General features: G+C 44.6%; 1 protein-coding gene across 1 annotated transcript in view; it reads right to left on the bottom strand.

Moving 5' to 3' along the window:
- OPHN1 (oligophrenin 1) overlaps positions 1-27135 on the bottom strand; it is a 121621-nt gene that overhangs the window by 37781 nt on the left and 56705 nt on the right. The window contains exons 5-10 of the mRNA XM_074962373.1: positions 22134-22205; positions 10894-10995; positions 10012-10122; positions 8811-8915; positions 7571-7700; positions 1638-1738 (exon numbers count right to left, since the gene is read on the bottom strand). Coding sequence (XP_074818474.1) covers positions 1638-1738; positions 7571-7700; positions 8811-8915; positions 10012-10122; positions 10894-10995; positions 22134-22205 — 621 coding nt within the window. The remainder of the gene's footprint in view (positions 1-1637; positions 1739-7570; positions 7701-8810; positions 8916-10011; positions 10123-10893; positions 10996-22133; positions 22206-27135) is intronic.

Genomic DNA, 27135 nt, shown 5'->3' with positions numbered 1-27135 from the left:
TTTGGTGGGTTTTTAAGAGTGCTCACTATATGGTTCCCTTTGAAGTTGTGTTGGTCTGTTATGCCAGGGGTTACCAAGGGATCCCTGAGAACACATGTTACTGACACAATGGGCTGTACAAGTTTGAAAGGGATATTAATCTGTATTAGGGTGACCAGATAGCAACTGTGAAAAAATGGGATTGGGGGGGAAATAGGCGCCTATGTAAGAAAAAGTCCCAAAAAATGGGACTGCCCCTTTAAAAGCGGGATATATGGTCACCCTACTGTATTACTGCAAGCCTCTTCATGCTTTAACGTTATTTTGCCACATATTTTTACGTGGGGTATGTCAACAGTTCCATCTAGTCAATGTGTTTGGATGACTTCACTCTCCTAGGGGTTTCCAGAAAAGGTTTTATTTTATTGCTGCAACAGGCAATCAGTTGCCAAAGAGCAGGAATTATGAAGTCTTAAATTGGAGAATTTCATGCTATGATTTGAAGTCTCCATGGGCTGCAACCCCATGCAAAGATGAGGATGGATAGGAGCTGTATTGCAGAAGAATTCCATAGATTTTGTTGGACTCATTGGCTGCATTTTGACCAGCCATTGTCTATCCAGCCTTGCATCCTACACCCTCTATTTCACAGTGAGCAACAGTAGAAGGCTGACAGACAGCAGCTGAAGCACCTATTGAAAAATCTGTGAGAAGGATGAAAAAAGATCCCCAAATTGTTGTTTTATAACATGGTGTAAAGATGCTAAACCCCAACTTCTGACTGCTCCCAATCACTGTACCTCTTCAATTTACTTAGCAACTAATTCCTGAAGAGAGGAATCCATAACCCTGAACCAAAGGGTCCTTTAACGGGAGCAGACAGAGAGGGGGGCATTATGGAGCCACTCAAATAACCTTGCTAATTCAAGTACTGTAAACAATTGTCAGAGCATCAGTGCAAGTCAGGTTGTCTCTTCAAAAGAAAGTGCCATGTGTTCACAACTGGTTTGCCAGAGAAAACATGCAAGCCAGCCCGTGCCGCAGAGCCTGAGGAATTCTAGGTATGACGCACACACTGCCCAAATTCACAGGTGAGGAACAAAGTGGCTTAAGTCCTATGACTGATCAACATGTAAATTACACACAGAAGTGAATAGCTAAGAGAGTGTGTAGGAAGGCGAGCAATGAATGAGAAAGGCTTGAGACGGGAGCGTCAGCTCCCTTCTTGATGGGCAGATGTAGTGGCACTGATGCTGATGATCTCAGCAGAGGAGCCATGTCCAATCCAGGCCATGGAAAGTGAACTACTTTTCCCAAGCAGGGGTGCTTCCTGCAGATCAGCAGTGCTCAAGGAATTGTGTGTGTGTGGCTGGGGAAAGCTTTCCTTGTATGTCCATGATATATCTGTTCTGGGACTACAAAGAGGCCTTCCGTCTCCAGAGGTGTCAATCCAGTACTTAAATTAACGACCGATACTTTTTATGAACTGGAATTGTGTACATCACTGCTTCATACAACTGGGATGGAATGTACCTGCTATATAGATATTTATGCTTGTACTTCCTCACAGAAGAAACACGTCAGAATGGAAGGAAATGAGGCAGAACCTGCTGACTGTCAATGTTTGCAGAGATATCTCCTATAAGGAATCAACTCACTTGCTTAGCTCCAGGCTTCTGCTCCATGGGAGTCATCCTTAGCATCTTTGACTCCTTCTCATACTGGCAATAATATTTCACCCAAGATATGCCCAGTGCCCCTACAAAAACACAAAGATAGTCAAGAGTCAATAGAGAGCATGCATTAGTTTGACTGTCAACTCTCTGGGGCACGAACTATGTTTTCCTGTGTGTTTATACAACATCCGGCACAAGTGCATCATTGTATCCTGCAGCCTGATATAGTGATACCCTTGACCACGGTTATTACTCTTTATTATTTATATTGAGGTAGGCCTGTGAGCCCCAATCAGGATCAGAGCCCTGTTGTCAGGGCTGGCCTTACCATGAGGCGAACTGAGGCGGCCGCCTCAGGTGCCAGACTGTGGGGGGGAGGAGGGGTGCCACTAGGATCCAGAGTGTAGAAAATTGTGTCTGCTGCTGGTACATATGTAGTCTCTCTGCTCTAGATGCACAGAGATGGTGGAGTGCTGTGCTGGACTAAGGGGGGCACAAGAGACATAACAGGCAGGCAGGAGAAAAGGTGAGAGGGAATAACAGAAAGCAGCAGGAGCTGCAGGGAGAGAGAGGAGGAGGAGCCTCTTATGTACCTGTTTAGCAGGCCCAGGAGCCTGGACTGATTAACACCAGCTTCTCAGGGAGCTTCCTGTTTTCTGCTGCTTCTCTGAACCCACTTGAGGAGAACAGGCAGTCAACTGAAGTAGCAGGAGCCAGTTAGGCCCTTAAGATGCTGAGATCTTCCCTCACTCAGGCCCTGCTACCAGCCTGCTTATTTGTCCCCTTCAATTGAGTGTTGAGAGCCACGATAGCTGGCACAGAACAGCAGTCGTGAGTGAAAGAAGAAAACGCCCCTCTGGGCAGCATTCAGAAAAAGAAAGAACGCAAAGGAAGCTTTTCTATCTAAGCAGGAAGGAGTGCTCCCGAGATACATAGACACAAATGTTCATGGTGAGCCTTCCGACCCCAGTGAGGATGTGAGTGGTGAGGAGATGCCTGATCTTCCAGTTAGTCAGAGTGCAGGTGACCTGGCAGCTACTGCAGCATCCATATCTCCATCACAAATGGATGTAACCACGCACATTCCTGAAGAAAAGTGTAGATCAGAGAAGAGTGTGGTGGACACGCAAGAAACAGCTGCTGCTGAGTTTAGTTCCTTAAGTCTAGATGATCCAGGGCTGTGGACCCACTTGAGCAGTAGCCTGAGGGACTTCCTTGTACTGCATGGGCAACAGCAAATGAAAAACTTCATGTTCCCCAAAGACAATGAAAATAGAAGTTTCCATCCAATACATTACTGGTGTGAAATCCCCAATGGTGACTAAGTGGAGAGGCCATGGCTTATGTACTCAAAACCCCAGAATGCTGCATACTGTTTTTGTTGCAAACTCTTCCAGTCTAATGTTCCAGCCACATTGGGTTCTACAGGAACAAAGGACTGGAAAAATCTGGCTAGAAATCTGGCATGCCATGAGAAGGCAGCAAATCACCAGAGAGCATTCCATAGGTGAAAAGAGCGTGAGATGAGACTAAGGTTAAAGGCCACCATAGATGATCAGCATCAAGAGAAGATTGCGTCAGAGTCTCTTTACTGGCAAAATGTTCTGAAAAGGCTCATTGCCATTGTGAGAATGCTTGCTACCCAAAACCTAGCACTGTATGGCATTTCAGATCAGCTGTATGTGCCAAACAATGGACACTTCCTTAAGATTGTGAAGCTGATGGCTGAGTTTGATGCTGTACTCCAGGAGCATCTAAGAAGAGTCACCACCCAAGAAATATACACACACCACTATCTTGGGAAAAACAATTCAGAATGAGATCATAGAGTTACTGGCAACAAAAGTCAAACAGAAGATTGTGGCAGATCTGAAGTCAGCAAGATATTACTCTGTTATTCTGGACTGCACAACTGACATTAGCCATATGGAACAAATGACTTTAATGGTGCGTTTTATAACAACAACAGAACCTGGTGAAAATGTCCCTGCAATGGTGACTATCAGAGAGCATTTTCTAGAATGTACTGACATTGATGATACTACAGGAGCTGGTATGACAAATGTACTTCTTAAAAAGCTGGAAGATACGGGAATTGCAATAGCTGACATGAGAGGTCAGCGCTACGATAATGGTGCCAACATGAGAGGAAAGAACAGAGGAGTGCAGACACGGATCCGAGAGTTAAACCCTCAAGCTCTTTTTGTCCCATGCAGTTCTCATTCATTGAACTTGGTGGTCAGTGATGCAGCATCAGCTTCTAGTGAGGCTGCTGAATTTTTAAATGTAATTCAAAGCATCTATGTATTTTTCTCTGCATCAACTCATCGATGCAAATTTTGAAACAACATCTGGGAACATCCCCTCTGACACTGAAACCACTGAGTGCCACACGATGGGAAAGTCGAGTGGAGGTGATAAAGCCTATCAAACACCAAACTGGGAAGACAGATGATGCCATAGTTGCCATTAGGGAGGATAATGTATGACAGGAACTGTTCATGGAAGAACAGTGGCAGAGGGAAATGGAATCACCAGAAACATACATAACTTCAAATTTCTATGTGGCTTAGTGTTGTGGCATGACATACTGTTTGAAATAAATGTTGTAAGCAAGAGACTCCAAGGTGTGGACCTTGATATATCTGGAACAATGGAACAACTGGACAAAGCAAAGTCATACCCACAGCCTTTCCGGTCAGATGAGGGATTTCAAAATGTTCTGAAGAGTCCATAGAAGTTGGCAGAGGAACTTCACACTGAAGCCATTTTCCCACCCATTCAAGAATACAAGAGTCACCGAAGAAGAAGACATTTTGATTACGAGGCACGGGATAATCCCATAAGAGACCCCAAACAATTCAAAGTTGAATTCTTTAACCAGGTGCTAGATGGTGCAATACAGTCAGTTGAAGAACGTTTCATGCAGCTCAAGGAACACAGCAGTATATTTGGGATGTTGTATGATATTCCAAAACTCCTCACTATACCTGAAGAAGACCTACACCAGCAATGCAGGGCACTAGAGACAGTGTTGACACATGATGACATGCGCGATATTGATGCGAGTGATTTAGGTGATGAACTGAAAGCCCTTTCAAGATACATTTCAGCAGGATCAACTCCAAAGGCTGTTCTCGAATATATGTACACAGATAAGATGACCACCCTCTTTCCAAATGCTTTTGTTGCTCTGCGCATACTTCTAACACTTCCTGTAAGCAGTTGCCAGTGGAGAACACAGCTTCTCCAAGCTGAAGTTAATAAAAACACATCTACGCTCCACAACGACACAGGAGAGGCTGGTCAGCCTTGCAACCATCCCAACAGAGCATGAGCTGGCCCAGACTGTGGAACTTCAGCAGGAAGCAGTTCAAATCTCTGCAACCAAGAAGGCACGGAAAGCACCGCTTTGAATATTCAAACAGATAAAAATGCCAGTGTTTACTATGCAGACAAGAAAAGTTACATTTGCTGTGCAGGCATTTGAAAGTTAAGTGTTACTTAAAATTTTTGAACAAGGCATTTTACGTTGTTTGTTCTCCTTTATTGGGGTAGGTAGCAGAGCAGTACCATGAGAGCAGTAGAACAGGAAGAAGGCAGAATTGAGACCTTTCAAAGTTTTGGCCCAAGTCAGGGCACATGGGGGCATCATATGAGCTCCCCGCCTCAGATGTCAAAAGGTTGTGGGCCGGCCTGGCTATTGTGCTAGGGGCTGTTCAGACACAGAGGAAAACATGGAGCTCTATTTGCAGCATTGCCTGTGACAGAAGCAGCAGTAACAAGGGAGGAAAGTAAGAACTGGGTAAAAGTTAGCACCAGCCTCTTCAGAAGGAAAAGCTGATGAAAGGACATTTGTGTGACTCTGACATGGCAAACTAAACAGGACTGGCAAATCTAGGCCAAGAAGGACACAGGCAACATCCCGGGGGTTGGGAGGTGAGCTGGGGGTAGGGGTGGGGGAGGTATACGTTTATTTGTTTTTAAATGGACACTACTGTTTTTTCCTGACAACTTTTTGATGACAGAATAAAGACAAGAGCACATTAAAATATCCTCTTCCATCGACATTTATGTTACCCTGCAATTTATTTTCCACTCTTCTTCCATTGTCTTAATTGAACCATTCTGTTCCTGACGTGCCTCAACTTTTTTCCCCCCAAAAGAACCAACTGAACTATTTCAAACATCTTGTTTTTTCTTTAATCAAATCATAGGAAACGAATTTAAAGGCAATAAATATAGTTCATTATCATGCAGGAATGTATAAAATTTCCTTGTGGTCTAAAATGACTGTGTATGCGTATGTGTGGTTTCTTTATACACAAGACTAGTTGATAGTCTTCTATGAGCAGCCAATATTTGCCCTGTTTACATAAATATATCAAATGGGCCATTTACTGAATGGGCAGCCCCAACCCAATATCCTGCATAGTGGCTTCCCTTGTAGGAATCTGACCTGAGATTGCAGAGTTGTCAATGTTTGTGCTTACATAACTAATCCACTGCCACATGCACATACAGACACAGTGATTATCAGCAGGGGATTGAACCCCAGCCTTCAACACTGGCCCCTGTCAACTACTAGTGGGCAGTAAGTAATAGGCTTTTATCCTAGCAACTAGAGACCAGATCACATGCAATAGGTTGGAGTATTACAGCTCGTGCAACAAGTGGAGTCACTGTATGAACTGTCCGGAAGAAAGGCATGTGAGATGGAAGTGGCCAGAAAAATTTGACACTCGTATTATAAATATTGGTGCATTACTTACATACTTGCAGGTTGTGAATATGAACATCTATAAGAACAAAGGAACAGACGGTGCTTTGGCCAACATGCTACATGTAACAGCTCTTCTGTCTTTCAGAGTACAAGAACTACTGTGTTTCAGACATATAAAGTGCCATGTTTCCACAGGAGCAGAGGCTAAATAACAGCTTATCTGTCTCAGTTATGTCTGGAACTGAATTGTCATTCTCTTTCTCACAACCCCAAAAAGATACACCTAGGCCTTTTCATCTGTATGCCTGCCCTCGACATCTGCTCTTGCAACCCTTTTAATATATCAGATTATTTATTTGGACAAGTCCAAATACTAACACTCACTCAAACCCTTGACACTGCCAGAAGTGGGGTGAAAGAATATCTGGAAGGAATGGGAGGGATTCAACACCCACAGTGTCTCTATCAAATCAAACATCAGGAACCTGATATGGGCTTTCTCTGCAATATATAATTTACAGCCTCAACTGAACTATTATTGGACATAGTATAATCTTGATAAAAAAGGAAAGAATAGACTAGATTTGGACTCCAGCACTTCAGACTCAAGCTTTAGACTCCAGGCACAGGATGAAGCAGCAAGTTAGAGACAGGGAGTGGTACTGCAGCCACTCTCTAGCTCACACTGAGATAGATGGGCACTGAAACCTTTCTTATTAAGCAAGAGAATATTGGTCAGGATACCAAGTTTATTCTGGTAAAGAATGGCTAAATCTCAATCCTCCAAACCTCAGTCTCCCCATCTGTAAAATGGATTATTAAATCTTACCCAGACAGTCACCAGAGAAAAGGCAATTAGCATCTTGCATACATGTCTCAGCCAAAAGATGCCATCTGTAACAGTGCCTGCCACACCCACACCAAGACTGCACTGCATTTACAGCTAGCTCTGGATCATGATCAGGTATGTAAGACAGTAGGTACAAGGTGGATGGGAGATATGAACCCACTTGCTTCTGGCTCAGTGACTAGCACACCCATACAAACATCCCCATGGCTATAATAGCTATACAGACTCCTGGCTGCAAGCTGAATGAAGCTTAGAGTTGGACGCATAACTAGGCAAGCTGTACAACCTACGGCTGGACCCTACACTTGTTTAACGTATACAGATGTGCACACAGGCCATTACATTTCTCCTGAGTGTACAGATAACCCTCTATGGTTGGCTTCCCGGGTAGCTTGCAAGTCAGGGGAGCTTCTTTCATCCTTTTCTTCAGGTCTTCCAACTCCTCTCGCGTGCTGGAAAAGTGATTCCTCGTCTGGTGAGAGAACAAAAGAATGATGCTTGAACATGGGCAAACAAATCTGGTAGCTGGCCCCCAAGTTTCCAATGGGCACTCACAAATGCACTGTCAGCATGCACAAAATGCCACACGCCCACTTTTGTGGGAATGATCAGTGGCAGATTGAAAAGATGGCATCAAAAAACCCCAAGTCCTGAAGCCATCAGAAAAGCTGGCCCATAACGGTCAGTGGACAGACAGGGTTGAACATCATATGCATGGAGCTGGGGACATGGTGGCTGAGGAACAAAATGTGTTACGATGGAGGGTAGCTTTTTGTTCTTTAATAATGAAGAGATTACAACAGAACATTTTAACGCCAGAAGGATGAGGCACCTGAATGAGTTATCATTACAGAGTACACATAGTTTGCAATAAACACATTAACTTGGGCACTGGCTCAAGCCCTATGATAAGAATAATCATGCACATAAACAATGTCTGCAAAGTTTTCACTTGCATTTCTACCATTTTGTTAATACAGAATCATGTCACCTCTCCAAATAAAATAAAAATCAATTATTTTTAACTCATGTACAGCAATTCAAAAGGATTTAGCAGCACACTGTGTTTGGCACAACCTTACAGATCTTGTTCCTGAGGCTATGAATGTTGGCCATGTAAGGGTACAAATCTTTTTACAGTTAATTAACCATTGTCACAGCTTACAAGGGCCGTGGTGGATTCTCCATCGCATGAAATCTTTAAAATTAAGATTGGATGCCTTCTAAAAAGCATACCCTACCGCAACTACAAGTCAGTGGGTTTGATACAGAAATTACTGAGTGAAATTCTATGGACTGTGTTATGCAGATGGTCAGAGTACATGATCACAGGAGTCCCTTCTGGCCTTAAATCTATGAAATATGCCGAAGTAGCACCTGTAGGCTGTTCTTTCTAGGAGGAAAGGAATTTATGGACAGAAGGCATTTTTATGAAGGAAAGAGCATTTTTGTGTCCCTCCCAGAAAGCAAACAAGGGTTGTCCACCCTGCATGGGAAAGGTTTTTATGCCAGAGGTATTTAGATGCATGACATGACAGAGAGCATGATATGAGAGTGTGTGTGCAGCTGGACAGGAACTTACATTCTGCAGGCTGAGCTGAAGCTGCTGTTTATAAGGGAGGAAGTCCTGCGTGAGTTCAACTGTCAGGTTGTTGTATGTAAAGAGGCTGTGAAGAAAGGCCAACACCTGCGCAGGAAAGAAAGATGATGGATTAGCCTTTGCGTCAAAGACAATAATATAAAGTCAGGCAAAAGGTGGACAGAGAACAGTTTTAATTAAATCAAACCTGTTGTGATCCTTACAGTCGACCAGAATTAATAACAGCCATAAAATAAAATATGGAGTCAGGTGAGAGGAACCCAATGCAGATTGGATTTGTACCCAGTGCTCTGACAGTGAAAGTATTCACAATTGCTCAAGTAATGATTTTTTTAAAAAGTGTAATCTATACATATGCCTCATAGTGTCAACTGATCATACTATGCTCAAATCGTTCAAACACGGGCCAGATCCACAAATCCTACCCAGTTATGCTGTAAGCAGGATCACAGAAAGAGGGGCATTGGTGGTGTTACACACTTTCATTCTCCCACAATCCTGGGGGCAGATGGAGATGTAGTTCACTGGCCACAACAGCCCCCAGAGCCATGAGAAGTCTGGGCCACCACAAATGACAGCTATGATCCTTTGGATGTGTATTGCCTGTCACAGTAAAACACTACCAGAAATGAAAGATTTCATTGGAAGAACAATGAAAAACTTAAGGATAGAATACACCAAGAGCCCCTCCTTATGTACGCTTACCCAGAGGAGGTCCTGCTCCAGGGTACAGTTATTCATTCAACCAGCATAATGAGCTGGGATCCACAGGCTCCCTGTTAAAGTGCTGAGCCTGCACCAGACAGGCCTGTACCACAGCAGGCAGCTGGGCCAGCAGGCATCTCTCCCTTTAGTGTCACTCTTCAACCTTCAGGGGCTACTACATCTCACCACACGCCAGGTGAATGGGACAATCCTTAGCAAAATCTGTAGCAATGTGCTCGTTAGGCACATTTCACTTTTAGAGATAAAAGAAGACCTCACTATTCTTTATCTTCACGAAGCAGCAGCAGAGGTAGTGAAACAAGTATCGCTAATGCTGTACGTTTGGCTTTGCCTCATCATAGGGGCCTACATGGAATCGTTAGTAGGACAGGATCCAATTTGACATTTCCCACCCTTCCTTGCTCACCTGGGCAAGTCAATAAATGTGAGAGTGTGATGATAAAAAGGAGGCACCCACCGGCTCCACAATACTGAACTTCTTGCTCTCCTGCACTTCCTGGATCTGGTACACATACTCCAGGGATGACTCAAAGAAATTGTGTCTCTCTTTATTAACCTGCAAGTCAGCCTGCGTGAGAGGGGGTGGGAAAAAAATCGCATAAAAGAATAATAATTCTTTAGTGGTGTCTGTATATTTCCCTGCAAGTGATAGCTATTACTTCTCAAGCCACAAAAGAAGCCAACCCAGGTTTTGAATGCTCTATAGGGACCATATCTGACTGGAACATTGGTCACATTTCCCATTACAATGTCTCTTAGCTGCATCCCATACGCTCATATGAATTCAGAACTTAGTGCCACTCTGCAAGGAATAAGTCTTTTTTTTAAAGTGCATTAGTTTTTGTGAAAGGTGCCAGACTGAGACACCTGCAAACGGCAGTTCCCTATCTAACCACAGAACCAGTACAGCAAAGGCACAGAGAATGCAATTGTAAGAGTGTCCCTGCCTCACACACCCATGGAGGATTGACACCAGGACTTCTGGGTCTAAAAGCAGGGTCTCTTCGGCTTGAGCTCAAGGACCAAGTTTGTTAGCTGAGGTGGCAGCAGACTCAAATCTAGGCAGTAGAGGGCCAGAGAGACATCTGTGTAAGCACAGATTACACCAGCTTCCCTAGACTGCCTTGTCAATGTGCTTCAAACTTGATGTGAAATGACTACCCCCTGGAGTTAGAGACAAGCTCAGTCTGGATGGACCATTCCCATCAAAAGGAACTTTACATAGATTTAATCTTTCATTATTGAAAGAGACGTGCATTGGCCAGGAGTCCAATGTACCTGCTATTACTTCTTCTCGACTCCAAGAAACAGAAACTTTTACGGAAAATTTCACACTTGCCTCCTGTAACTGGGACTCTTTCTTCTTAGACGATAAATGCAAATGGCGATCCAGCATGGAATAAAACTTCTCACCGTCCTTCTCAAACTTTTTCTTTCTTTCCTAGAGATCGAAGAGTTGACACAGAACTGGACAGTCAGAGTTAGTTTGGCCTCCTCAGATAGCAACAGTGCAACAGTGTCAAAATTCATTGTACAATATAATACTACCATGAAGAAAAATGATGGGCCCATCAAAGTCAGGGGCCACCTCATATTTTCCATGTCTGTTGTTTCTTTCTCCAGCCAGTTCCATACACTGCTCTCAAATACACACAGTGACAGCTCGGGCATACTTCACAGTACAGACACATTCAATATTTTCTATTATCATCAACACAGCATAAGGCAGCCCGGCTGGAGAGGTTTCTTTCAACAAGCTTTCAACTTGTCGACTGCTTTGCTTTTAACTGAACTTGAAACTTACTAATGAAAGAAAACAAATATACCTTGTTTGCTGATATTTTACTCATCTCAGATCAAACAAAAACTGGCTAAATGCTTTAATACCAAAGACACACCCACCCAAGACAATTAAAGATTTATTAGGATTTCAGTGTTTTCCAGGTTTTGAAGCTTTTTGTAAGTATTTGCATTCTAAGCTGTACCAGAGCTGAAGCAAAAGATTAAATAAAGTTTTGAAAGGTCTAACACATGGCTTCTTATCGATCGCTATTATATATTTAAAACACACACACACTGGTCAGGGAGAAAGAAAGAAAGAAAGAAAGAAACCTTGACGGTGCATGAACTTAACAAAGCAACTAATGATTTGACTGGTGCCACCATAGGAAAAAGATCCAGATGAGGCCAGAAAAGAGACACTGGTATCAGGAGGGTGAATGCAGCAACACTCAGAGAGAAGTTCAGCTGAGAAGCTATGCCTCCGCCACACAATGGTTGTGAAATCATTGAAGAGGGTGGTTTCCCCAAGATGCTAGTCTTTTGATTGTCAAACAGGCAAACATTCAAACTCCAAACTGGAAAATGAAGCATTCTGTGGCTGGTGACTGTTGGTAGACTTCATTAGTAAATATCAAGCAAGACAGTAGCCTCAATTATAGCTCCAAGCAGACAAGAGGTGGCTTATGCATATCAAAGGACAGGTCCTTGAATGCCAAAAAACCTTTTCTCTCTCCCTGTCAAGCTGTTTGGTCTATTTGTCAATTCAGGTATTTGAAAACCTAGGCAAGTGGAAAGCAGGGCTGGAAAATCCAAAACCCAGGAGGACTTACTGATACCCCTGCACACATCCACACAAAGCCTTGCCATTCTCAATCTCCTGCTCCTGGTATGCCCAGTCCAAATGCCTGTCCCTCTACTTGTTTTAAAAGAACATTTTACACTACGCCAAGCTTGACAAAAGAGACCATTCATATAAACAACACAACACATTGCTGGGGAGGGGGATCGGGGTCCTGGCAGCGCTTACTATGGCTCCCAGGAAGCGGCTACCAGGTCCCTGCGGCTCCTAGACCGGGGCGGGCAAACTTTTTGGCCTGAGGGCCGCATCGGGTTTCTGAAATTGTATGGAGGGCTGGTTAGGGGAGGCTGTGCCTCCCCAAACAGCCAGGCATGGCCCGGCCCCCGCCCCCTATCTGAGACCCCCTGCTTCTCGCCCCCGACTGCCCCCCCGTGACCCCTGCCCCATCCACCCCTCCCACCCCGCTCTTTGTCCCCTGACCGCCCCCGGGACCCCTGCCCCATCCAAACACCCCTTCTCCCTGACCGCCCCCGGACCCACCACCCCTAACTGCCCCCTGCCGCCCCATCCAACCTCCCTCTCCTTCCTGACTGCCCCCCCGGAACCCCTGCCCCATCCAACCCCCCTGTTCCCCACCCTCTGACCGCCCCGACCCCATCCACATCCCCGGCCCCTGACCACCCCCAGAACTCCCCTGCCCTCTATCCAACGCCCCCTGCTCCCTGCTCCCTGACCGCGCTGCCTGGAGCACCGGTGGCTGGCAGCGCGGCTGCACCAGGACAGGCAGCTGCGTCGTGCAGCACAAAGCACCGGGTCAGGCCATGGCTCTGCAGCTGCGCTACCCCAGGAGCTCACAGCCCAGAGCATTGTGCTGGTGGCGCAGTGAGCTGAGGCTGCGGGGGAGGGGGAACAGCAGGGGAGGGGCCATGGGTGAGCCTCCCGGGCCAGGACCTCAGGGGCCGGGCAGTACGGTGCCGCGGGCCAGATGTGGCCTGCAGGCCGTAGTTTGCCCACCTCTGTCCCAGATGCATGGGCATCCAGGAAGGCTGTGTGCGATGCCCTTGCACCCGCAGGTGCCTCTCCCGCAGCTCCTATTGGTTGCGGTTCCTGGCCAATGGGAGCTGCGGAGCCAGCACTAGGTGCAGGGGCAGAGTGCTGAGCCTCCCTAGGTGCCCATGTGCCTAGGGGCTGCAAGGACCTGGCAGCCACTTCCAGGATCCACACAGAGCTAGGGCAGGCAGGGAACCTGCTTTAGCCCCAGGCCCCCACTGCGCCACGGACTGGAGCCGCCAGGGTCCCTTTTCGACTGGGCGTTCTAGTCGAAAACCAGACGCCTGGCAACCCTAATCAGGCCCAGCTGCTGAGTACAAAAGCAGAAGGAGGTAAGTGATGAGAATCTGTTAGGGGAGAGACCAGGCCCAAGAGAAGAGCAAATGGTGCACTCCTGCTTGAGTCCGAGAAGGGAATAGATTTTCTTTTTAATAATCCTGGGAAGAGAAGCACTTTTATGGGGACTATTATTGGATTGTTACTGAATCCTGGAAAAAGAAAGGCCATGTTGTGTTCGACAGACAGAAAGACCTGGAGTCTGTTTATTTGCTCAGATGCAGACGGTTCACATTCCTGAGGACAGACAGCCCATACCACTACAGTCTGTTACCAACCTCAGTGCCCACCTCAATCAAGCAAAAGTTAAAAATATAAATTAAACTCCCACAGCAGCTACTCTTCCTCCCACTGTAAAAGGCAGTGACTATTCAAGTCTATGTCACAGGGAGCAGAGACAGTACTGGCTGCCATTCTGAGAAAAATACTTCTGGCCCCCTACAAAGTTCCCTTTCCCACATCTTCTGTCACCACTGTTGTCAACGCAATAACTATGAGAAAATGACACCATCCTTGCGGAGGCACCAACTGTTGCAATCTTTGAGCTTGGCAACTGTGATAGGCTCTCACCTGCAAAGATATTTGAATGGACGTTTGCAGCATAGGGACCCACTGAAGCCAAAAGACCTCTATACTGTACTTCCAAATGTCACCAGTTGCAAGGTCAGGACATAATAATTTGGAGTCAGCAAATTCATGTCTCAAAATAAAGAAAAACTCAATCGTCAACTCTAGTGGATGACAGCAAGAGGAAAAACTAGTTACAGTGAGATCTGAATAGAAAAGCACTTCTGCTGAAGAACTGGTACAAGATATTGGCAAAACAAAAGCAAAACCCTGCTGCTAAAACCCAATCCAAAACCACACAGACTAAAGGGGTGTTAATCTCAATTATTATTTAAACAAACACGCTCCCAAACCATCCATTCATACCCTGAGGCACCACACCAACAAAGCTAGGAGCCTAAGTGGTATTTTATTTTTAAAACAATGATCCACAAAAATGTGCTAGGCTTTTAAAACCATTTTTCATAGAAGTGTTTTAAAATAAAGCTACATGGAAGTCTGATTGCTGCTGAACCACTGCTCTTGGATTACAGCTTCCATCCTTCCCTTCTATTTACTGTATCAGGCATTAGGGCTTCGCAAAGATATTTTGGTACATGTACAGTACAATACAAATATGAGGTCATGTACAAATTTACACTCCACATACAAGCTTTAAAGCAGTTTGGCAAATACCTTTCTCCAAAAACACTGTGCAATACTGAAAATGTGTAAAGAATGGCATGAAATATCTGTTGGACACTGTTCTAACCAGGCTAGAGAACTCCTGCCCTATTTCTAAGAAGTAATAAAAATAAATGGCTGAAAAAAATCAATTCAACCTGTCGATTCCGGCTTGAGTTCTATGCTCAAGAGGCAGTTCCCGGAACATTCATGCCTGTCTATGCTGCCAAGAGTCATATGTTAAAAACAACAAATACTCTCTGCTCCACCCACTTGCAGTGAAACTGCCACTTTAGTCAGTATTTTTCATCCATGTGAAATGGGTCACTAGGGATCTCAGAAGTATTAGTAATGGTCAGAATAAGATTTAACTATGTTTTATGCTTGAAATAAGTAAAAAAAAAAATCACAGTCCATATAAAACAAAGGAAGGCACACTACTGTGGTGACACTACCAGAAAATACAACTTAAATGCTGCCGACAGACTTCAGTCAATGGAAACTTGGAAGAGGAAGAACATGGGTTCATAAGTAAATGGAAGACGTGACAACCAAAGCAGGTCCAGTTTTGCATGACAGGATAAAATGTTCTGGAATACCATGTCCTCCTTTTCCATGACTCCCAGCAAGCGAAGACTCTTGTGAAGAAACAGAAGCAGAACATGTTTCTGGATTATTGTAGTGTGCGCAGAGTCAAGTGATACTGTAGCAGATGAGAGAAGGCACCAGTCAGTGAAAAAACATTACTATGTATACGCACAATTGAGTTAAGGATTCTCATGACTTGTGGCATTAGCTCAGATTGGGCAGTTCTCTCCAGGCAAATGCAATCTGCCTTTATGGCGGTGGAAGATTACTTCCATATAAAAGCCTGCAGGAGTGAGAGAAGGATCTTTTGTATATCAGGAATGGAAATGCCATTGCCAGCTATAGTCAGTCAATTCTTTCAGAAACTGCTCTTTTCTTCCATAGTTTACCTGCCATCTAGTATAGTGGACACTCCACACCACGACATGCAAAGGGAAACAAAATGAGCGGCGGTTTTCCCCAAGATTTGAGGAAATTGAGCTGACACACACAATGAGTTAAGATCTCTCGTAGAAAGCAATTGCTGCCATGTGAAAATATGAATAGCACAAAACTGAATTTTTGGCAAATAGAAACAGAGGATGCCAATCATTTTGCACTCAGGCTACTTAACATGGAATTAAGATTCAGGAGGACACACTAAAAACCCCTCCCTAATTTGCAGCCAAGGCTTCCAGGAGCTCACTCCATTCAGCAGCCAAGAAAAATGATTGAAGCCCAATCTGCAAACACAAGCACAAATTAGTTGCTCATGAATATTCAGTGAGAGGCGGCATTACCTTCCCATTAGTATGTGCCAATATTCAGAGCCAAGAACCACCCAACTTCCATGTACTCGCTTACCAACAGAAACTACTTATTGTAATTGAATGCACGACAGAGTAGCACAGTCAGCATACAAGTTAACAAAGGAAACTGCTCTTCGAAAGCGCTTTGAAAGCCCAGCTCTCTAACCTTCAGAGGATGCCTGTTTAATCACAAACTAATGAGAGTCCTAGAAGTAGCATGAGATGCCAGGGTAAGCCCAACAGCAGCTAGGGATAACAGTACAACGGAAGGGTTACAATTCCTTTGGCATTCTCTCTCATATCAACTGCTGCTGATAAACTGTGGCACAAAGGCCTATGCCTCCTGGAAACTGGCTCAGTTCCAAGCTTGAGTTGAGCAATAGAGCCGGCAGGGAAAAATAAAAAGCTTGCCTTGCAAAACTTTCCCTTAACCATTTCAGTGCTAATTAGGATCCTCTGAAACTGCCATCCAGCAGGAGGCAGAGGAATTATTGTGTAGAATCTAGCCCTTCTGATTATTTCAACTCACTGTAAGGACAAAATCTAGCTTGTCTGCAAGGATTACTTTCACCCTCCTAAAGCACTTGCATGGGACCCATCAGAATGCCAGCACTGTGTGCTATGGATGGGAGGCTAGCACACTCGACAGCACTGTGGGACAAAGTCTGTATGGCCAGCCAGGTTGGGTGAGGGCAGAGGCCCTCCTCCCTGTGAGCATCTGTCGGCAGGCTCTGGAGGCAGGGGGGGAGACACAGAGCAAGATTCACTAGCAGGTGTAAGGGAAGCTGCTCCGCACATTCCCTGTTGTGCATTTCCTGAAGCCTCCGGCCTGCCCTTGTTTTGTCCCTCAACTTGGTCACTTCAGGTTTCATCCCCACAGCCTCAGAGAAGCAAGGCCACAAGGTAGCTCTAAACAGATTTGGGGAAATACTGCACAAATAAATGACCGTGAATATTCACTTGGATTTTTAAATTAACCAGCTTTTGCTGAGTTTATCCCCTAATGTGGCTGGTTTCTCTTGGTCAACATGCAAGTCATGTTTACTGTCCGGCTGGTTTGCAGAGAGTGAATTTCAAACTCACACTGCAGGTACATGCACGTTTATCCAGTCGGGGATCAAAAACAGTGTTATGTGACTTATCTCATTAAACTTAGCTTGCCCACACAACTCAAGACATTGTATATCAAATACATCCACTGATTTTTTTAGGATCAATGAAGAATAAAGATGTGTTGAATAAATTCAGACAATGAATCAGCGTGAGGAAATCACAATCCACGGGCAGATAATCTGAAAGCAGCACAGGCACTAAATTCACCAAATGAATTATTTGCAAATTATATACTCTGCTCTAGCCCTAGCTAATAATCCTCTGTCTCATTTTCATATTAACAAAAAGGTTGAGGGAGGAGGAATCAAAGGAAATAACAAGAAAACTCTGATGCAGAAAAAAATGTTTAATGGCTGTGTTTTCAAGTGATTTTTATGGTATATTATGAGTGACTTAAAATAAAAGTTGTGTGAAATATAAAAATGTTCATGCAGTTGAAAGATGCAGTGTGAGCATTTCTGTAAAAATATTCTTGCATAGTTGAGGGTTTTCCCCCCCCCACTTAGTTCCCCAAAATTCTCCTGATTTGCCTCAAATTGAGTTCTAAGAACATGAAAACTTTTCTTCTTCCTCTTTTTGTTGTTGTTAATAATAATTTCTGAACTACATGCTAAGTACTGATACCAGCAAGTATGACTGCTGGACTGGTGCACATTTGAACACTGAAAAAGTGTGTCTGAAGATGACAAACTGTAGACCAATCCTGCTAACATTTCCTATGGCTTCCGTGGAACAGTTCACAGTAATAGGCAATATACCCACTAGTAGATGTTTGCAGGATTGGGTCCTATGACTTCATAACACACATACACTTCCTACTGCGTCTACAGACCATTAAGTGCCCTTTGAAAACACACTATCAACCAATTTTTAAACTTCGATGTATAGCAAGAACAGAATCCCACGCAGTAATCAATATTCATCGGGCTAACCAGAATTATCCAAAATAGATTTTCAAAAAAGTCAGACAAAGAAAACAAAAAATTCCCAGATTTGTGTCTGTCCAGTAGAATCAGCACCTCTGAGTGGATTTCAAACTCTCATAATCTGAATGAATTCAGTGAGGCTGTTAACAAAGGTGTCCTCCACCCAACATACACCTTGTCCACTTCTTATATTTAGAAATGACAAAGAGATTAGCTGGATGCACATGAAAGCAGGAGGAGGGGAAGAGAACAGACAAATTCTTTTAATGTGAAAAAGCTTTCAGCTTTCCTGTGTGTCACTAGTTCAGCATCATTCTTTAGAAACGTTCTGAAGTGATTTCTGCTGCTCCAGGAAGATCAGAAGCTTTTCTTGACCCTGGTATAAAGTGGTTTCTGCTACACTGTGCATGTGTTTCTCTGAAAAAAAGACTTGTAGATCAGGAGTAACCTAAGACTTCTAAACAGCATCTTCTCACGTGGCCTGGTTGCTGGATGCCATACCCAAATGTTCACTTTCCTACTTTCAAATCCTATTTGGTATTTGACACCTCTCTCTCTCTCCCACTAACACTAGTGACTTCCCCAGTCTCCTTCCTTTTCCTTTTTGAAGGCTACTGCAATCCAGAAATACAAAGATTAATGGCACAATCTCACTAATTTTCAAATGCCACGATCATCATATCCAGACACCGTGCTTCACCTGACATACTCTGTACCCAAGGCATATTCTAACCGTAAATGACATGGGGATTCCTCCAAAATCCAGCGAAGTCTTAACTCCACTGGGATTTGGATCAAGCCCATGACCTGGCCACAGTGAATTTGGTCAGCTATAAATTTAAAAATATATAAAACCATCATGCTTGTTTCTCTCATAGATGGAGTTGATAGAGGATTAGCGCTCTGGGTCTTCTCCTCCTAGATCTCATCTGAACCCATCCAATGATCCTCAACAAGTTCTTTTTGCTTTCTCACTTGAAACCCCAACAAATCCATAATCCAATATCTACATCTGATCTTTCACGAACTATCTCATTTTAGAGTGGATGATGCTTCCAGGCCAGGGTTGAGAGACCAAAGTCAGTTCAAGAATCCATTGGGATCCTCTGACATGAGACGAACTTGTAGAGAAACGCAATGCAGGTGTTCCTTGTACTGCCACTCTCCCAGCATTCACGCAAACAAACATTTATCTATAATTCATGAAAACAGCAATAATCCCAGGCCTTGCTGCTGGCAAAGGAGGGTAACTGAAGAAAAACCCCTGTGCTGTGTCCCAGTGAAAGCCTGCAGAGGCATCTGTGTCGGAATACACCATTTCAGAGAGACTCCATTCATCTCCCAGGAAAAGGGGGTTAGTACAGACTCAGATGTCTTAGACTTTCTGGCCGTTTTCCAACCACAGACATCACAAAGGCACAATTCAAATGCCCTTCCTATCTGGCATCTGTTTCCTTGAAAGAGAAGGGAAAACATCTTACAGAAGGCGACTGACAAAACACAGAAAACAGTAATCAAAGGGTACGAATTATTTTGGCCATGCCTCTGCTCAGCATGACTAAAGACCTTGTTCTGATCTCACTCACACTGGTGCAAGTCAAGAGGAACTCTACTGAAGTCAATGGAGTTACAGGAGCGAGGGCAGGAATCAGGCCTTTATATCCCTTCATCTTTTATGGTAGCCCAGTGCTGTGATCTCCAATGGAAGACTCTAATAACTGCGCTGACCCTCATCTGTACTTCACACTGTCTAATACCAGGGGCGCAGACGTTGTGGGGCAATTCTATAAGTAGCACAAAGGATAAACGTTTGTGCCGAGTTAGTATAGATGGAGCCTCAAAGCACTCTGAGCCAGGGTGTGATTCCAAGGTCACATATGCATACTCATGCTAGCTCTCACCAAGCTAGCGTGCTAACCACAGCAGCGTAGCCATGGCAGCACAGGCTAGCTGCCCCAAGTACAAACTCACCTGATTCTCTTGGGTATATACTTGGGGTGGCTAGCCCATGCAGCCTGTGCTACGACAGTAACGCTGCTATTGTTAAAGTACTACCTGAGACCAGAACTGGCATGAGTACATGCATGCCAGCTGGGAATCAGTCACTTGTAGGGTAGATGTCACCGGAGTTAACACTCAGAGAACGCTCCCTGTTTGGTAGTGCTTTGGAGGTGGTGTGATTTCAGGCTTTGATAGGCTCATCTCCACAGGCATGGGGAGAGGGTCTGGAAACTGGGGCAAGGATGGAGCAGGGGACTCATCCATTACCTTCATTTGAGGTCTCCACTTCTTCCTCCACCCGCATGCACTGTGGCACCCAATGGCACCCCACATGGACATCTATCCCCTTCAGAAACTCACGTCCATTGTGCTCTTCCCCACTTCAGGGCATCGCAACAACGTTCAGGATAAAGAGAGTCACACTGAACATGTAATTTCCTAGCTTATGTTAATGGTGTGAGGTGCATGAAATACCCTCCTCATCCCAGTTCACCAGGCCACAATGCTTTTCTTCTTCTAGTACCTCCTAAAGACTTATAAAGAATAGACAAAGATCTATGTAACTCTGAGTCAATTCTTTCTCTGGGCTTCCTCCGTCTTCTCCGTTTCAGTCTATTAGACTGTTCGTTGTGTGCTGCAGTGTAACAGATTGGCAGTGTCTGTCTGAAACACCTTACCCTGACTGCAGGGATTGATCTTGCTGGGAAAGGGTTAGATGGGTTTCGTGAACTCCATGAGACAGATGGCTCGTTATTCCACCCAAATAAAGGAGGTGGGAGTGGTTTTCCGGGAAGAAAGGATCTCATCTGAGCAATCCTGAGGGGACAAACCCTAGGAAGCAGGACTGGAGTGAACTTTGTTACCTTATTATTATTATTTATTTGTATGGTGGTAGAGCTTAGGACCCCATCATGTGAGGTGCTGTACAAACACAGAATAAAAAGATGTAAGGTCTTTGGGGCAGGTACCAATCTAAATAAGAGTTTACTTCCTTGTTAATAAAGACAAACCCCTGAAAGGGGTGAGTTTTGTCTCTACACAGCGTGTGTGGACTGTGTTTTTACAGCAGGTGTTTGCTCACAGGCAGGGACGCTTTCATTTTGTCTGATACAGAGCCATGCACATTGTCAGTGTCTAGCACATGTAAATCACAGTTGTATGTGTTTGGTTGGTTTTGGTATTTGTTTTTTGTGGGGAGCATGGCAGGGGGGGTTACGTATCATTTTCTCCAATGTATTCTTTATTAAATGTCAAAGGCTCCAGATGGGTCGGGCTGAATCCCATGTCTCCATTTTGGAGCTGGTTCAGAGCCAGCCTCATTTCAAACTGCCGCTGAATAACGTGGAACTTGAGTCCCTGATGGCAGACAAGGAAGAAATAATCTTTTCTGGTCCACATGTGCAGGACTCACTTTTCATGATGCGTTGCTTTAAAAACTCAGTCCTTATGAGAGAGCCATGAGAAGCCTTATTTAAATATGTCTTAAACTGAGCCCTCTGGCCATATTCAAGTCCTGATTACTGGTCTCTACAGTTTTTTCTCTCTGATCTATTTTGAGGGGGGCAGGGAAGGAGGGAGGGTTATTTTATTCTGAACTGAATTTAGAATAAAATAAGATCCATCATGGACCTTGCAAACAAGGGGGAGGGTAAGTAGTAAGGCAAAAGAGGACTTTCATGATCTCTGGTGAAAGAGGGTGCAACTTTTTCAGGAAGGTCTGTTTTGGGATTATGCCAGAGCTGAGCCCCATGAGTTCAGGAAGTACCCTTGCTACAGCTCAGGAAGTCAGACTAAAGCCCGGGTGGACTTCCTCGTTTCGGCGTGCCTTCACTGGGGCGGAGAAATGTCTTTAATGCTCCTGTTGCACTTGAACAGTACGCATGAAATCTCTGTCTTTAATCTCTCCAGTACCATCCTACTTCTTTAAAAAAACTAACTGATGTATAAACACATGTATAAAACCTACCTTGGTGAAGCCTATTTGTTCCTTACGAAAATTTTCCAGTGGTTTGATCAACAAATCACTAGCATTTTGGACCTGCAGAACACAGAATGAAAAAACAGCTTTGTTACACGGCACATATTTGTGTTACACTAGAGAGATGGGGTAGGGGAGCAAACTGAAAGGCCCAAATTGTAATCCCAGTTCTAATATTGACTTGCTGAATGTCCCTAGACCAAGTCATTTAACCCATGTGTCTTCTTGCCCCTCTATACAATGTAGGTCAATATTATCCCCATCTCATGGAGCTGTGAAGAAGCACTATGACAACAGTAGTGTTCAGTATTATTATTAGACTTCCACAGGCCTCAAATCTGCTAACACCACAGGATGGCGAGTTAGCACTCTTCCTTACACTATCTATTACTACCCTCCAGAGTAAATTTCTAACCATTTCTAGTGTGGCACTTTCTATTGGATTACAGGAATCAAAGTGGCAGACTTTTGAAAGTAAGAGGATTGGGAGATTATTCTACTGGATCTTTGGTGCAGGGACGCTTGTTATAATTGTCCTATTGTTGCAATCAGGAATACATACTATGTTTAATATGAGGGGAAGGTTTGCCCCAGCACATCTTATGGATCTTTCTAGCCCAAGTACCAGACAACCCACAAAACAAAACTATAACAAAAACAGGACTTTGCCATGAATAAGGTCTGAATTGATGTCCAACTACTATAATTCACACTCAGGAGTTGGCACTATGTCTATAGAAGGGAGAACTCCATCTTTAAAAAGGGGAACAAAGAAGACCCGAGGAAATTCAGACCGGTCAGCCTAACTCTGGAAGCAGAGGGATGTGCTAACGCTGGGAAGCAGCGGCTAGCACATCCCTCGGCCCACGCCACTTCCCGCAGCTCCCATTGGCCGGGAACAGCGAACCACAGCCAGTGGGAGCTGCGGGGCTCCATGCCTGCGGACGCTCCAGATAAACAAACCGGTCCGGCCCGCCAGCGGCTTTACCCTGGTGGGCCGGGTGCCAAAGGTTGCCGACCCTTGGCCTAGTGGATAGGGAGAAAGCAATAGACATGTTATCTTGATTTTAGTAAGGGTTTTGACACAGTCCCACATGACAGTCTTATAAGTGAACTAGGGAAATTACTATAAGGTGGGTCCATAACTGGTTGAAAGACTGTACTCAAAGAGTAGGTTTAGGTTAGATATTTGAAAAAAATGCTAATTATAAGGATACTTAAGCTCTGGAATAGGCTTCCAAAGGAGGTTGTGGAATCCTCATCACTGGAGGTGTTTAAGAACAGGTTGGACAAACACAGGTCAGGGATGGTCTAGGTTTACTTGGTCCTACCTCAATGCAGGGGACAGGACTTGATGACTTCTCAAGGTCCCTCTCAGCCCTACATTTCAGTGATTCTTTGTTTCCAATAAACAACCCCTCTGTGATCACTGCTCTGCTAGACACCCAGGCTCCTTGGCTGGAAGGAGAATCCCCTCAATTCAGGGTAGGGTGTCCAGACGTCCTGATATTATTGGGACCATCCCAATATTAGGGGCTTTGTCTGACATACGCAACTATCCCCCCACCACCCCCTAAAAAAGTGTCCTAGTTTTTCACACTTGCTAATTCAGGGTCTTTGAAAAAAATAATGACATGACCTCTTGCATATGGCACTAGCTGCTGACCACAACTCACGCAGGATGGGCTGACAGGAATGCCCGCTGCTCTGCAAACATAAACTAGAAGCATCTTGCAGAAGGCAATGCTGTTTGTTTACTTTTCTCAGGGAAAAAGAAAACACCAAAAGCAGGAAGCAGATTATATGTATTTTAAACATGGTGCATGAATCATCCATGCTGGTGTCTGCAACCTCTTTTTAACTCAGATTGCTCACTGTCTGCAGGGTCAGGACAGGTTGGCTCCATCTTCGGAATTATATATATAATGATTCCTGCCCAATCTAATAGGAGAAACAGGGTAGAGGAAGCACATCTCTCTGCAGCGGCTTCTCCCCGGCCTCTGCTCTTGGCCAGTCTGTTTGGTACCAAGTGAAACCTTTGTCATCCTCACTGCAACACCACTCAGCACAGCTGTTGCTCCAGCCCTGCTTTTCCATTACAGCAACTATCCCTTTTGCAGTGGAAGCACTGAATGATGATCCCTGAATATGATGGACATGTGAACCGGTGAACACAATCCCTGAGCCAAGACCATGGCCTGTTGCCAACATTTCTAAGTGAACAGGAAAGTTGGTGAATGCATTCCTAGGGAGTAACTGAATCAGACCCGAAATGAACCGTTTTTCAAACCTAGCCACCCACAGCAACTTGTGCCCAAGATCTGACCTCCAGGAAGGCCCACATATGTGAGAATTGCTCCCCACAGACACAACATTAGCTGGGAGCTCAAAATAAGATGCGTAGAAAGGGCAGTGGAAAGAGCAGAAGGCTAGTGTCACATCCTTGGCGTAACACTTCCCAAAACACTCAGTTTCCAGATCCAGCCTCTCTGATCGCAATAAACACATGTGGGCAGAAGAGCAGATTTAAAATGTGCTCTTAAAGAAATAAATTAGGGACATTCCTTTTGATGAGGCATAATCCAAAGAAGCATGAAAGCAGGTGACTGTGCAGCAAGGCTACTACCAATGTCTATCCCGAAGGAACCTGTGACAAAAGGCATGATGAGTCTCAAACTTCCTGATCCATTACGTTCATGGAAGGATGTCTTCTTCAGACATGCCCTGTAACTCTTCTCTAGCAGTTTTGGAGGGGATATTATATTCTACCATGTGTCACTGTTCCCAGCTCAACTCTAACCATTGAGGGGGACCTCCATCCCCTGTGTCAAAAGGTGGGGGAGGCAGGGAGACGCACCCAGAACTGTTAAAGCTTTGCCAGGACACCAGTTAGTTGGTAACTGAGAGCACAGAATACAGTATGAGCGGGCAGTGTGCTATATAGTTTACAGATTTTTTTAAAAAATAAATGGGATATTGTAAAAAGGCTGGCCCTAATAAATAATGCACCAAGGGTAGAAAAAGATCAAGAAAACTTCTCAGATGGCAACCCTAAGCCTCTGAAAACCTTCAGGTTGATGGGGTCTTGGGAGTTCTCAGGATCCCACCCCTTCATCCTCCCACATAAGCTAAAGGTGGCTGCCATACCTGGGATGCAATGCAAAACATTCTTGTTGACTTCTTTCAGTCTATTGCTGGTTCTTTCTCATCTTGTTACCCAGACCCTTGCCAGCCTCTAGAGCCACAGAAAGCAGAGTCCTGGCATCCCTTAAGGTATAGATGTCCCTAACCCTTTAGTTCAGCCAGATGGCATAGGAGGAGTTCTTTCATCATTGTATTGGGGCACGGGGGGAGCAGAGCCAAACAGTGAATTCCTGGCATGCTGTGAAAGGCTTCCACTGATTCTAACATTCATGTTTTTCCTGGAATAAGTGTGAAAAAGGGAGCCAACTTTCAATAAATGATCTAGGAGTTCTGGAGACAAAGGGGTACAATGTAATGAGGGACAGAAAGGAGTGAATCACCCTGCTGGAGCTGCATGCCAGGAGAGGCAGGAGCACAGGGGGACAACTGCTCCCTTACGAAAAAATAGGAATGTAAGTTACTTCATATTTTACAACCTATTTGACTAAGTGGAGCTTGAAACAGTTTGTTCCCAGACATGGCCCAGCTGGCCCCATCAGAAATTAACTGCCTTCTGAATGAAGAAGGAACCCTGCACGGACCTTTAGGGTTCCTTCAATATGCCCTTGGCTGCTCAGTGACCAAATCTTGCTGGTGGAAGGATTGCCTGGCACCTGGGACAGGTGCTGGCAAAGTGAAGAGGAACCGTCTCCCTTCCCCCAAAACTCCTTTATATTGTAGAAATGGAAAAGTTTCTCCTTCTCCCTCACCCCTTGGTTGGCTTTGGAGCATTCAGAGGGGAAGGTCAATACTCAAGTACGGCTGGTCAAAAGATAGTCGTTGAGGGGGATATTCCACATCCCTTGTAAGCCCTACAGGGCCTCCAGTTTCCTTTGTCTTTCAATGCCCAGCACAGTAGCAATGGTGGAGACTATGGCATCCCACTCAGAGACCATCACCTCTCTTTTACAGATCAGAAGATGTAAGGTACCCTCCTTTCAGCACTCCCAGCCCATAGCCTCGAGACATTAGGAATCTTGGTATATATGGTCACTTGCTATTTTTCTTGTATAGTTTGGCAGTTACACATTGTAACTAGACCCATTAACTGCCAAAGCACAACTGAGCTAGCTGAGACTGGGCTGTGAAATCGGAAGACCGAGTCACATGATCACAGAACCTAAAACAGGGAACCTTCAACTGATACTATACCGCAGGACAGGCAGGATAAATTGGAGACACATTTAGCCTTATTCTGCACTATGCAGTATTGGGGTGCTGTTCCTATCTCTGGTGGAGTTACACTGCCAGAAAAGTTGTGTAATGCAGTACAGAGTCAGGCCCCAAGAGTGGTAGATTTCTGCCAATAGATTGCAAAAGAGAAGCATCCATGAGATAAGCTTATTATTCCATCAGCCCTCTGAAGCCTTTAGTATGTGCAACAATTAAAAATCAAAAACTTTCCAGCCCTGCTTTAATATCAAACGCCAGTGAGGGGCATTTGAGATAGGTAGACTGTCAGTTTAGGTCTGATACACAGTCATGTAAAAGCAAGAGCAGGTTATAGGTCCTTCATGTCTGGAATTGCTTGATGACAGCTTTGTCATATCTATACTCTATATAATGTAATGAACCAGCTTGTGTTTGGCTATATAAGATGAACACACCATTACTCTTTACTGAATGGGATAATAGAGCAGCTGTGTCATAGGCCTTATACTTCAAACAGCTAAGAGAGACCCCCCTTGAGCTCAAGAGTGAAAGCCAGTGCTTTTTTGGAACAGGACGATACAAATTCTATTCCTCACTATTACCATGAATTTCTGCGTGGCCCAAATGTGCAGCATTATGACAATAATGTGGTCCT

Source organism: Natator depressus, chromosome 9 (genome assembly GCF_965152275.1).
Source record: "Natator depressus isolate rNatDep1 chromosome 9, rNatDep2.hap1, whole genome shotgun sequence".
Taxonomy (NCBI): Eukaryota; Metazoa; Chordata; order Testudines; family Cheloniidae; genus Natator; species Natator depressus.
Note: the sequence above shows the minus strand (reverse complement) of the source record. Positions and strands in the feature narration are given on the sequence as shown.